Here is an 11,989-nt window from a genome sequence, read left to right as displayed (position 1 = left end):
TTTAAGATTAATTAAATGCAAATGTAACTCCGCGAATCATGGGATTACCTGCCAGACCCCTTATTAATACCTTCACTTAAAAACCCCCGTGCCAGAGAGTCATTAATTTGGGGGGGGGGGGGAGGAAAAAGAGGAGAAAAGTGCTAAAGCAGCCCTTTGCCTCCCAAGGAGCCGGAGATGGCTGCCCAATTAGTCCGGCGGCGTTCGGATCCTCCTTTCAGGCCCTGTGGCCCTTTGAGGACACAATAAGGCTCCAATGATAACCTGGCAACCTAGGTAGAAACCCAGCCAAGCGCGAGCGTTTGAAGCTGCAGCTTGGCTGCCATCGTGGCGGCGAAAAGAAAGAATTCAGGCACCATGTCATCCAGTACAAAGGATAAAAACAGATTCAACCGGAAATTCAATGTGGCACCACATATGGGATACATGAGTGCGGTTATACAACAGGCCACATATTTTTTTTTGAACAGTCTCCTGCATGTGATGCCGAGGACATGTGTAACCATCATAACGTCTCTAAGAATCTGTATTTAATTTGAGCTGGGGTGGTGGCAGGGATTGGAGATCTGAAGCCGCCACAGGTTTGTGGCAGATGGCTCTGTGTCAGCTATGACAAGCAGCCAGGCTCGGCTTCCTCTGCAGATTTTCTTTTCTCTCTGATCAGGTAAATATGGGCACACTCTGGAAACTTCCACAATTCCGCCTGAGGCTGCAAGTTTGTGACTTAGCCCCATCTGTCACAAATCTTCCCTCGGTTCTGCTGCGAGCAGGGACCTGAATTTGCCGCCGAGCGCTGCCCAGGAAAAGCCGGCCGTCTCGCCCTAGGAGGAAGCAAGAGGAGAAGAGCGCGCGAAGCCACCTGAGATGCCGGCGCCCGCCAGGGACGTCGCTCGCGCGGGAAGGGGCGCTGCCCAAACGCTCCGCGGGGAACGCTTCTGCAGCGTCATTCGGGAACGGGGTGAATTCGGCGTTTATTTATTATTTATTTGGTTTTAAGATAGGTAAGGCAGCCCCAGGGTGTCGGCTCCACCATCAAAGGTCTGTCTGCTTTACTGGTGGTCTCGGTGGACACACCAAGGACTGAGCACCTGTGGGGACCGACCTGCCCCACTCACCCTCAGCGGAACCGAGAACCTGCAGGAGTGAGGGTGTAATTCTCCTGCCTGGCCATCATCCGTCTGGCTTCTGGGCCTTATTTTAGAGTAACTTTGGAGAGAATAAATTCAACTCCTTTTTTTTGGGGGGGGTGATAACTCTGCAAAGCGCTGGGCATTCGATTTTTTCAAGGAATTCAATCAACAGTTCCCAAACACGCAGAGAGAAGACTCATCAGGAGAAGCAAAGTTTTCACATAAAGCAAGATCTCCCCGTGAAGAACAGGCGGCATATTAAGCCGTCAGTAGCAGTACAATATTCTTTAGGATAAAATCAACTTTTTTTGTTTCTTGCGTTCTAAGGTCAGAGCTGAAGTAATTCGTATCTACTCTGCCATCATTAGACTTCAGAGTTAACCTGTAGAACTTAATAAGGACTGTTCATCCATTCAGACCTGCTGTTTCGGCACAGGTGGAGTTCAAGCAGACACTACGGATTTGGCATACATTTTATGCACTTTTTAAAAAGTCACCTTAACAAAATGAAGAATTAGAGGCTATTATTCAGCACAAAACCTGAGATTTGGCAGGCAAGGCAGCAGAGTGATTTACAGGGCTAATTTGTGTCGGGTCAGCTTTACTCTGTGACCCAGCTCCTTCCCTCTGTTCGCGGGTATTGGGGAAGAATCAAGGTGGAAAGCAGGTTGTATTAATTACTTTTGGAGCTCAGCTTTCACACTCCGAGCACCTTTGGAAGCCACCGTCAGAAGACAGCGCTGGTTTCCACGATGTGGGTGCGCTGCGAGGCCCGAGTCAGAGCTATATAGCGCTCCCCAGTAGAGTAACAGCATTTCCCTGAACAAACTGGTGCGGTTCTGCAGTTCCTTCTGTCGGCCTGTTAAAACTCGTTTCATTCTTTCTGTCTTTAAACAAAAACGACTTTAAACACCAAATGTTGGAGGCGAATCTCTGCAAGATACGCTGGTGGGTACCCTGGATAGGATGGTTCACAACACACTGACCAACTACAATAGGAAAACAGTTTCAGGTGTTCTTGCTCAAGGCAATTTGAATACACTTTACCCCCCCCCCCCCCCCCCAAAAAAAGGAGTTTTCATGCTTCTTGCAACTTTTCTGTCGAAGTCCATCATATAATGGATTCAAGCTGGAACACAAGAGGTTCCACTTAAATTTGAGAAGAAACTTCTTCTCAGTGAGGGTGACAGAGCACTGGAACAGGCTGCCCAGGGAGGTTGTGGAGTCTCCTTCTCTGGAGACATTCAAAACTCGCCTGGACGCCTTCCTGTGCAACCTCGTCTAGGTGTTCCTGCTCCGACAGGGGGATTGGACTAGATGATCTTTTGAGGTCCCTTCCAATCCCTAGCATACTGTGATACTGTGAACTGTGATTTCCTTTGACCCATTCCTCCATCTACCATTTTGCAGCAGCTGTGGTTCATCTGCCAGTTCTCATTTGCTTTCTGAAATTAAACTGGAAGCTATCTAACATTGTCATAATAAAAAGTTCAAAGTCCCGGTGTTTACGCCGAAAGATGCGCACGTAACTGCTTTCTTAACGAACGCTCTCGTCCTGCTCTACAAGCGCAGCCAACTGCCACGAGCTAGACATCAACATTTTTGGAGCTGAAATCTCCTAGATATGTTCTCAAAAGGCTGAGGGACGTGGGGCTTTCTAGTCTGGAGAAGAGAAGACTGAGGGGGGATCTTATCAATGCTCATAAAACCTTAAAGGGAGAGTGCCGGGGGGATGGGAACAGTCTTTGTTCAGTGGTGCCCAGTGACAGGAGAAGAGCACAAACGGGCACAAACGGGCACAAACGGGCACAAATGTGACCATAGGAAGTTCCATCTAAACGTGAGGAGGGACTTCTCTCCTGTGCGGGCAGCAGAGCACTGGCACAGCTGCCCAGAGAGGGGGGGAGTCTCCCACTCTGGAGCCATTCCAAACCCACCTGGACGTGTCCTGTGCCACTGCTGGAGGTGCCCCTCCTCTGGGAGGGGGTGGGACTGGGGGAGCTCCAGCGGTCTCTTCCAACCCTGACCAGTCTGGGATCCTGTGATTCTGTACCTCAGAGAGCCAAGAGCAAGGCAAGGCCTGGGAGAAGTTCAGATGCAGGACACGTACATACATATATGTATATGCGTACTTTTATGTCTATAAATGTGTGGCTGGATCCCAGAATGACCTAGCAGGCACGTTCAACAGCGTACCTGCTAGCTCGTTTCTTCCACAGTGAGGATCCACGTTAGCTCGCGGACCTCGCTCTACCACAGCTGCTTCCAGATCTGCACGCTGCTTGGAGACCTAAGGTTGATCCAAAATGCTTAAATTGTATCCCACAGCCCAGCAGATCTTCCCACCCGTGCGAACCTCCTAAACTGGCTGGATTTCACCTATATCAGCTGAACCTACGGGAATGAAAAATGTCACAACTTCAGTCTAACCTGGACGCGACCCTGAGCAACTTAATCCAACTCTGAAGTTAGATCCTACTTTGAAGCTGGCCCGCCTTTGAGCAGAGGCTGACCAGAGGTACCTTCCTTAATTCCTCTATGACTCTATCTTCTAAACAAGTAACCGACGTTTTCTTGCACATAAGAAATTCTTACGTTATACGCATTTTACTTAGGAGCCCATGCCTAAGCACTGACACCGAGACGGGACACCACGGACACACCATGCTGCGCTCCAGAGTTCCGAGGCTGCTATAACCTTCCCGTACAAGCTCTGAGAAGCAGATCCAGACCACCTCTGAAACCATTTTAAATGCCGCTCACTGGAAACCACGCATCTCAAGAGGCAAATCCAAGTTTCCCACTTGTGGTAGAAGCACAAATTCAATACAATGCCTTCTTTTTCTCTCTGCAAACACGTTCTGCTGTCGAACGGAAAGCCAGCAGGACGGATGGAAATATTGGTAGCGTTTGCATACCCTATAAAGCTCTAAATTAACTTGATCAGCTCAGGACAAAAGATCTGGAGAAGACTGTAAGCAAACATCTGCTCAATATACATTCACCATTAAAAAGTAAACGGTATGGTTGGCTCCATAAGGAACAGGTTGAAAATTATCAGAGTACAACACATCACATAAACTGATGGCGTGGCCCAGAATACTCTCTAAAGCAATGATCGCACCAGCACAAAACCAGCTCTCAAGCGTCAAGATGGTTTGAATGATGGGAGACAAGAGTATAAACACAGAATAACGTTCACAAGGAGAGACTGAAAAGACCGGGATACTCTAAGTGTGTGACAAATGTTTATAAAATAACGAACGGTACGAAAAAAGATGGATGGGGAGCTTCTGCTTCCAGGCGAACAACTCCAGAACAAGACACTCAACGCAACTGAAGGTGGGGAAACCCTGCGCCAACTGAAGGAAATGCTTTTAACGCCGTCTATAAACATACGATGAACTGCTTTGCTCTAGGAGGCCATGAAAGACAAAACCAGGGGTTTCCAAGGGCCTGAATGCCAAATGGAGAACTGTTATCCTCATGGCAATACTTAATACTGCGAGAAGATGATGGAAGATGATAAAATTTTCAAGTCCAGGGTTAGGCCCAACCTCTGAAAGACCAAGAAAAGACTTTTAATACCCTGTTTCTACCTGTGTCAGCCTTCTCCCAAATATCTGATGCTCACCACTATGGGATTAAACACACGGTGTGCTGATCCTGAGTGGCAGTCAGCATCCTTATGGAAAAATGAATTTTTCGTCGAGTTTTGCTGGGCAGTGGACAAGGATAAGGGCAGAGGCATCGTCCCCGGCTCTTACACGGCCTGTACAAGAACTAGGAACGACTCCCGCTCCTTGCAACAGGGCTGGGTGGCTGATGGGACATCTGGCACGGGGCTCTCCCGCATCCTCATGTGTCCAGCGCCCCGTATGCTTAGGCTGAGAATTCCTCCTGCTGCTTTCTTAGCTGTGCCTAAACATTAAAGCTGGATCAGGAGCGGTTTTCCCTCCTACATGTTTACCTGAAATACCAAAGATACCGTTTTGTCTCAAATCACGGCGAAAAAGAGGAGGAAAAAAAAAAAAAAAAAGAAAGTTTTGTTCGAACTGCCCTACGCAGCCAAATCCTGAGACTGGAAACAATTCAGATGTCTACGGTCTAACTGGGATCTTAATTTGATTTTACAGCAGTTTAGTGCCTTTGAATTCAGCAGGCTTCCTTCTACAGTGGTGTAAGAAAGAAAAAAAAAAATCGCGCCATGTGTCTTTTCATAGGCAGGTGAGCTTCTGTAGTGTGATGGAAATGAGAAGATGAATGTCAGAAAGTGGGCCAAATTCTTTTCTCCGTTAAACAAGCACGAGCGGGAGTAGGTTTTTTTTTTTTTTTTTTTTTTTTCTGTAGGAACTGAAGCTGACAGCATGTCAACCAGCACTCATTCAGCTGGGAGGGCTGGGAGAGATTATTTAAAGTTGTCAGCTCCTTCCATGCCTGGCTTTTGGCAACTCTTCTTGTCCCTTTCCACTGTATACTCTTTATACATGCTGTTTTAAATTAAGAAACCGAAGTGAGGGAACTGAAAGGTAAACTTAAAGAAAATAATGCAGAAACAAATGCTTTGCCCTATTTATATATATTTTTTTTTTTAAATTTTAAATCTACTCGATAGGGAGCTTGCAAACACTGACAGGTCCTATGGCGTACTCCGACGGACGCCCCGCTGTTGCTCGCTTCATTCTGGCTCTTACTTTGGCAAGCTCCGACACCCAGAACCAGAGAGCAACGTTTGACTCCGTAAAACTGGAACACAACAAATAATCGATAAAAAAAAAAACAACGAGGCTTGTCTTTCCACTCATCTCAATCTTGTGGCAATAACCGGCGGAAGGCAACGTCGAAATGCAAACGAGCCTTGGGTGCTGTGAGGATAGGCAGGGGGAGCCATGCGTCACTTGGAAAGGTTTCCATAGGTGCTCACATTATGGACACTTTAAAAAGCCGCCTGCCAGCACGAATCTGCTCTGTCGAGTGACGCTACTGCAGCGCAACGTCTCGGTCTGTGCATTTCCACCGGGATATTCGCTGCCTCCCGCTCCCTCACCTGACCACCCCGCCGCCGGGTCTCCCCTTTTCGCCCCCAACTTTGTCAGCACAAGCGCTGAGGACAACCGAAGGAATAAACCGCCTGCTTAATTAGACCGCCGTCTAATTATTATGGATATCCTTCGTCATAAAACCCCAACGATATGTCAAAGGATAAGCCAAGGTACTTCTGATGAATCTACGATGAGTCTACCTTCCCGATCTACGAAGCAGAATCCCCAACCAGCCGAGAAAAGCACTGTTTGCTTTTAAAGCATTTTTCCTTTCAAGACTTCGCAGCTACTTTACGAACTTCAGGCAGGGAGCGCGGCAGGAAAAGAAAAAACCCCTTTTCTTCCGAAAGAAAAACCGCTAGTTAGTACGCCTCGCTGTGCCGGGGTCCCTTTTCTAGTCTTCTATTTTACATATAATATTATAACGATCTCAAAAAAGTGAAAACACAGGGGACGTGCTGCGTAACCATCACGATTTCACTCTCTGCAGCTCCCTAAAAAGCAGCGTCGTTCCAACTGTAATTACGTCAACAGCACAGATCTCCGTTCGCGCTCTTCTAGGAGGCTTTGGGGACAGTTTCCCTGCGAAAGGAAGACTCGGCGTACGTGGGTGTAGGTACAAAAAGACAACTCTAACAGCATTCTCCGAGCTGATCCAAAGCCTATTAAAGACAACGGGGATCTTTCCTCTGGTGCTCACAGGTTCGGGATTAGGCTCTGCTTTACTCATTTGAAAGCGATCCCCCATCCAGCTCAGTTGTTACCTGTTGCAGACATCGAGAAGGTCTGAACGGGGCTGCGCTGTTAATAGTGCCCATGTACGAGGTGTAGGAGAAACACCCTCAGCATCCCCCTGCGAATCATCTCAAGGGATTTTTTTTTTATAATAAAAGAAAATTAGCATTTTGCTTACGGGGCTCGTGCAAACCTTTTAAACCCGTCTTATTTTGTATCAGTATTCGCTTCAGTGTTATTCCCATTTTTAGCGGGTTTTGGCTCTGTTTAGGAGCCGGGGATCCACCCGGAGCGAGAAGATCCACGTGAACCCAACCATGAGCTGAGCTCGAAGCATTGGGAAGTGTCAAGGTAAACGTTTAAGGACTGTTTTCCCTTTGAAGCCACCACGTATAACCGTACCATACTATTGACTCAAGAAGTAACGCTGAACACTGGAAGTGTTCAGTCAGCATTTTAAACTATTATGAGCTACCTTCTGAACCATTGCCAAGTTAATAGACAATGAAAGATAATGAGCTTGAAATTGGGTGTTAAATTGCATTTTTGGTTCTCTCCTTTTTTTTTTTTCTTTTTTTTTCTTTTTCTTTTTTTTTTTGTCCTGAAGTTTAACTGTTTCCTGCAGAAACGACATCATCTTTGATGTGTCATTATGCAAACGTCTATTTTTTAGGTCAGAAAAAAAAAAAAAAGAAAAAAAAAAAAGTCAGGCGTGGGCTGAGCCCTCGGCTCCTCCCGCTACACGTGTGCGGGAAAGGGGGTAGAGAGGCAGACGCCACACAGCAAGACCCAACCCGTCCCGGTCCCCAGAGGGAGGAAGGTGGAGAGATGAGGTTAGGTCTGCCGGCAGCGTGAGCCTCCAAATTAAGAAGGAGATTACTCTACTTGCTCATTAACGGCACGCCTGGTCTTTTTTTGCACGGGTAACACAAGTATTTCTACGCGCTCCCAAGCTTTTAAGGATTTTTTTTTTTTTTTTTTTTCAGCTGAATTCAGGGTTTTTTACAACCTGGAAGACCTTTGTCGAGCAGGGGTAACACGGCTCCAACCTGCCCACGGCACAGCCGGCGCTGTAAAAGTCAGAAATCGTTCCAAGTTTACACATCAGCGTGCAGAAAACAGCAGTTCTTTACCTAAAAGCAGCATCGTGTAATAATAGCTCCTCACCGGAATGATTTAAAATTTAGCGCTTCATCTACAATCGCGTAATTAATTAAAAAAAAAAAACAAACCAAAAAACAACAAACAAGCGAAGAAACAAAAATTGCGACTCCTAGCAGTATAAATACACCCCTGAAAAACGTGGAAGTCGGTTCAGCACCGAACACTCGATCCAAACTCGAAGGGAGGCTCTGCCACTGAAACTGCGCTTTCTCCACGTAAATAACCGCATAGAATAGGACGGGATAAATAGCAGCAAATTATGCTTCCGATGCCCTTTTCTTATGTTCGACATTCCTTAAAAAGCAAAGAGTTAAAATAATCCTAATTGTGAAAACAATCCGAATAATTGCAAAAGGCAGAGAAATCGTACCTGATACCTGTCACCTGCATTTTTTTGAGGACTGAAGATTAAATTAGGATAGGAAGGTAGGCTTATCCTCATTAGTATAATTGTAGGATCTTTCTTTTATTTTCCTTTTAAACTAATGAGTTGCATTAATCCAGGTTCATTTTTATAAGCCTCTTGGGTCCAAATGTAAAGGACAGTCATTTTAGAAAACAATAAATTAAAAAAAAGCATGTAGCATGCATTAAGTGCACGTATTTCATAAGACCTAGGTTAATACAACTGGCATCCAGTTTAATTAATCCTTGTTAGTGTAACGACTAATATCCCTCCCTAGCATGTTTCCTTTAAACATTAGTATGTTAATTAAATGTTGTTTTTTTTAAGGGTTTTTTTCCTTTGTACTTCAATACGGCATTATATCATGTAAAACTGTTCCGAACAACTACCTTATAGAGATGTTTCCTTACAATATCTGGTCTCTTGCAGAAATTCTGAAGCCTTTTAAAAAGCTGTTCAGGTGTAGAATACAGATATTCAGCTGCAGGAAAAACAGATACATTTTTAATGAAACAAAAACCTCAAAGCACACACTCGATATTAGTCACTTTACTAATTAAAAATGCATATTGCTCTGTGCCGCCTCGTGTTTTACATTATTTAAGCATGATTTTATAAGGTTACCTCAGCTCACAAGGATGTTTAATGCTAAATAAGACTGTGTAGTTGTGCTGTTTAGACATCTCCTTTGGGTGATTAAAATACATTATTCTAATGTAACACAATGCATATGTGATACATTTAGTGATGAGATTTTTCAAAGAACTGGTACTACATTAGTGTGTATCCTGTACCGCAGTTGCATACTATTAAGTATTAAATTGTTTAAATAATTTGGTGTGATTTTCAGGCCTCGTTGTTTTTTTTTTTTTTTCCTTGTTTTGGTTTTTTTTTTTTTTTTCTCCCTCTGTATCAAAAAAAAATCTGCAAACCATTGCAGCATCACTGACCTTTTAACAAAAATCTATCATTACGGGTTGTGTGTGCTAACAATGAAGAATGCTATTTCAAAACTTGCTTTTGTGTTATCTTAAAAGAACAGATGGCAAATATAAACTTCGTCTAATGTATTAAAACACATAAAATTTTCCTTAACACTAACATGTCGGCTTGCCAAATAAACAATTGCTTTTGCTCAAGTTTATTCTCAAAACTTTGTACTTTCGCACGAAGCACGTTATTACGTTCCAGCCAGAAGACCGCGCAGCAGAAGCAGCTACCTGGAAATATTTCGGGGTACACCAAGGCTTTGGGACACAGCGGGTAACAGCCGCAATGCACAGCTTCCACCCTGAGGATCAGAAACAATAAATACAGAAAAACAGACGTTAGCGAGGCAAAAACTTATTTCGGTGCAAGAGCAGTGAGGTTGACGACGTATAGCAAGAGCGAAACATTTAGTTGGTTTTTTTTTTTTTCTTCTTCGGCTGCATAATCCTCCTAAATGCCAAAGTTGCTCTTTTTCAAGAAAATTTTATTGATCATATGAATTACATAGAACAGAACAGCGAGCATATGTTTTGTTCGCTGAATAAATCAAAGCGCAGCTCTGCATTTTTTTGTTTTTTAAATACTGCTTAACACATTTTATAATCAGCAGACAGACACATGTAACAACATGGTGAAGTATGGACGGCTTTCCTTAATAACGCTGCGGAAAAAAAACGAGGGCACCCGCGCGGGGGTTCGGCTATCGGGATCCGTAGGGATGCGCACGGTCGCCGTTACCTGGCAGAACAGATATTCTCCTTCGACTTTCAGACTCCAAAGGTTACAGTTAAATATAGCTTAGGAACAACTTGCAGCGTGCTTCGGGCTGGGATATTTTAGCTCATGCACACGCTTCAGATATTTTCCTTTATTTTTCAGGACATAAAGGGTTGTGTTTCTTAATAACTACCGAGGAGATTCCTTTGCCAAAGTGTGCGATGCTTTGTACTTGGGTTTTATTGTTTTTTTTTTTTTTCAAGGAACAATTTACATATCTCCTGTAGCATCAAACCCAAATATTTTATAATTGCGACACAGTGGCGCAAAGTTTTCCAGTAGCGAATCCGCAGAAAAGCCGTCCTCTGCGTGTTTGCGTTTTAACAACTGAATGGATAAAGGCAGCAAGTTTTCACATTTCTTTATTATTTGTTTTGCATAATGACCATCGATCTGACATAACGTCCCTCCAAAGACACAACTGTAATTCCTGTTGGCCAGAAATTACACAGTGAAATTCAAAACACTTCTTAAAAGATGTTTATTTTATGAGAGTCTTTGAATTTCCTCCAACATGTTGACCATACGAGAGCTTTATTTTTAACTTCGGTTTCCCTCAGTCCCCAGAACAAAAAAATCTCTGAAATCTTGTCAACGTTCACCTTTTCTATTTTCAGTGACAATCCAAAGGGCTTTCGCTCCCTTCGGGTGCATATCGGGTTTGGTACTTTATTACAGGCACCCAGAAGGAACTGTGTTGCCTTTAGATCTACTCATTTTTAAACAGGGGAAAATAAAATAAAATAAAGAATAACATATTCAGCTTTCATGCTAGAAAACTATGCATATCCACAACCCCCAAAGATACACATTTCTCTGCACGTGCTTTTGCTAAGCAATGATTGCTAGGTTTTTTTCATAAACTTTTAAAATTTGTAATTTATGTGGGCTTTTTTTTTAAATAACATATGCACTTCAGATTGCATTTTAAACATTAACAACAATTTCAAAGTGTACATCGTCTAGCACTATATTTTTTACCAAAGGGAAATGTTTCTGATGTGTGATTTAATTGATGATTTCAGTTCTTAAATATTGTGTCATATGTCAAAGCAAATAGATTTTTAAAGTTTTCTTTAATCTAGGAGAAAAAAAAAAAAGAGTGAAACTGTGGACATTTCAGTAATAGCTCAGATCACTAAGTTATGTTAAAATATTTGCTTTTTAATCATATCGTCTGCATGGGAAAAAAAAAAAAAAAAGGCGAACAGCTCCCTAAAACAAAACTGCAGGCCAAGACGCAATCTGAGTCATCATCTGAGTATGCGATTTCCCCTTACGAAAAACCTCTATCAGGATGGCGAATTAGTAAAATCAGACTTTAATGCCCCCGTAGTTTGCCGGATAAACATTAAAATTTGGCATTCCCTCATTTGCGAACGATCTTCTTTGCGTGCTCCTTTTCTACCTTTCCGCACCAAAGCGGAGGGGCATTTTCTGACGGGTCCTTCCCGCGGCGCGACGTCTCTCTCGCGGCAGAGCCGGCACCGCGCAGCCGCCGAGCCCTACGGCCCGAACGGGACCGGGCAGAGCAGCCCCGGCACAGGCGCCGGCTCCAGCCCGCAGCCGGACCCCAGAAGCTGCGCAACTTCCACCCGTTTCTGCCCTTCTTCCAGAAAAGTATCATATCACACCAAAAAGACGATCTTTTTCATTTCAATCCTTAAGCGCTGCTAGTTAAATAATAAATAGAGTTCCGATTGATCTATTGTTAAAATGGCTAGTAAATGACCTTTTTATTCCAA

At 44.0% G+C, this 11,989-nt stretch overlaps 1 protein-coding gene across 1 annotated transcript in view; it reads right to left on the bottom strand.

The window, feature by feature from the left end:
- Positions 1-394: 394 nt before the first annotated feature.
- Positions 395-11,989, bottom strand: part of GTDC1 (glycosyltransferase like domain containing 1) — a 159,138-nt gene continuing 147,543 nt past the window's right edge. Inside the window, exons 8-10 of the mRNA XM_082484560.1 lie at positions 9,698-9,768; positions 8,867-8,958; positions 395-821 (exon numbers count right to left, since the gene is read on the bottom strand). Coding sequence (XP_082340686.1) covers positions 738-821; positions 8,867-8,958; positions 9,698-9,768 — 247 coding nt within the window. The 3' untranslated portion in view covers positions 395-737. The remainder of the gene's footprint in view (positions 822-8,866; positions 8,959-9,697; positions 9,769-11,989) is intronic.

Source organism: Vanellus vanellus (assembly GCF_965231255.1).
Source record: "Vanellus vanellus genome assembly, chromosome: 5".
NCBI lineage: Eukaryota > Metazoa > Chordata > Aves > Charadriiformes > Charadriidae > Vanellus > Vanellus vanellus.
The sequence above is the reverse complement of the archived record's forward strand: the minus strand, read 5'-3'. Positions and strand labels throughout refer to the sequence as shown.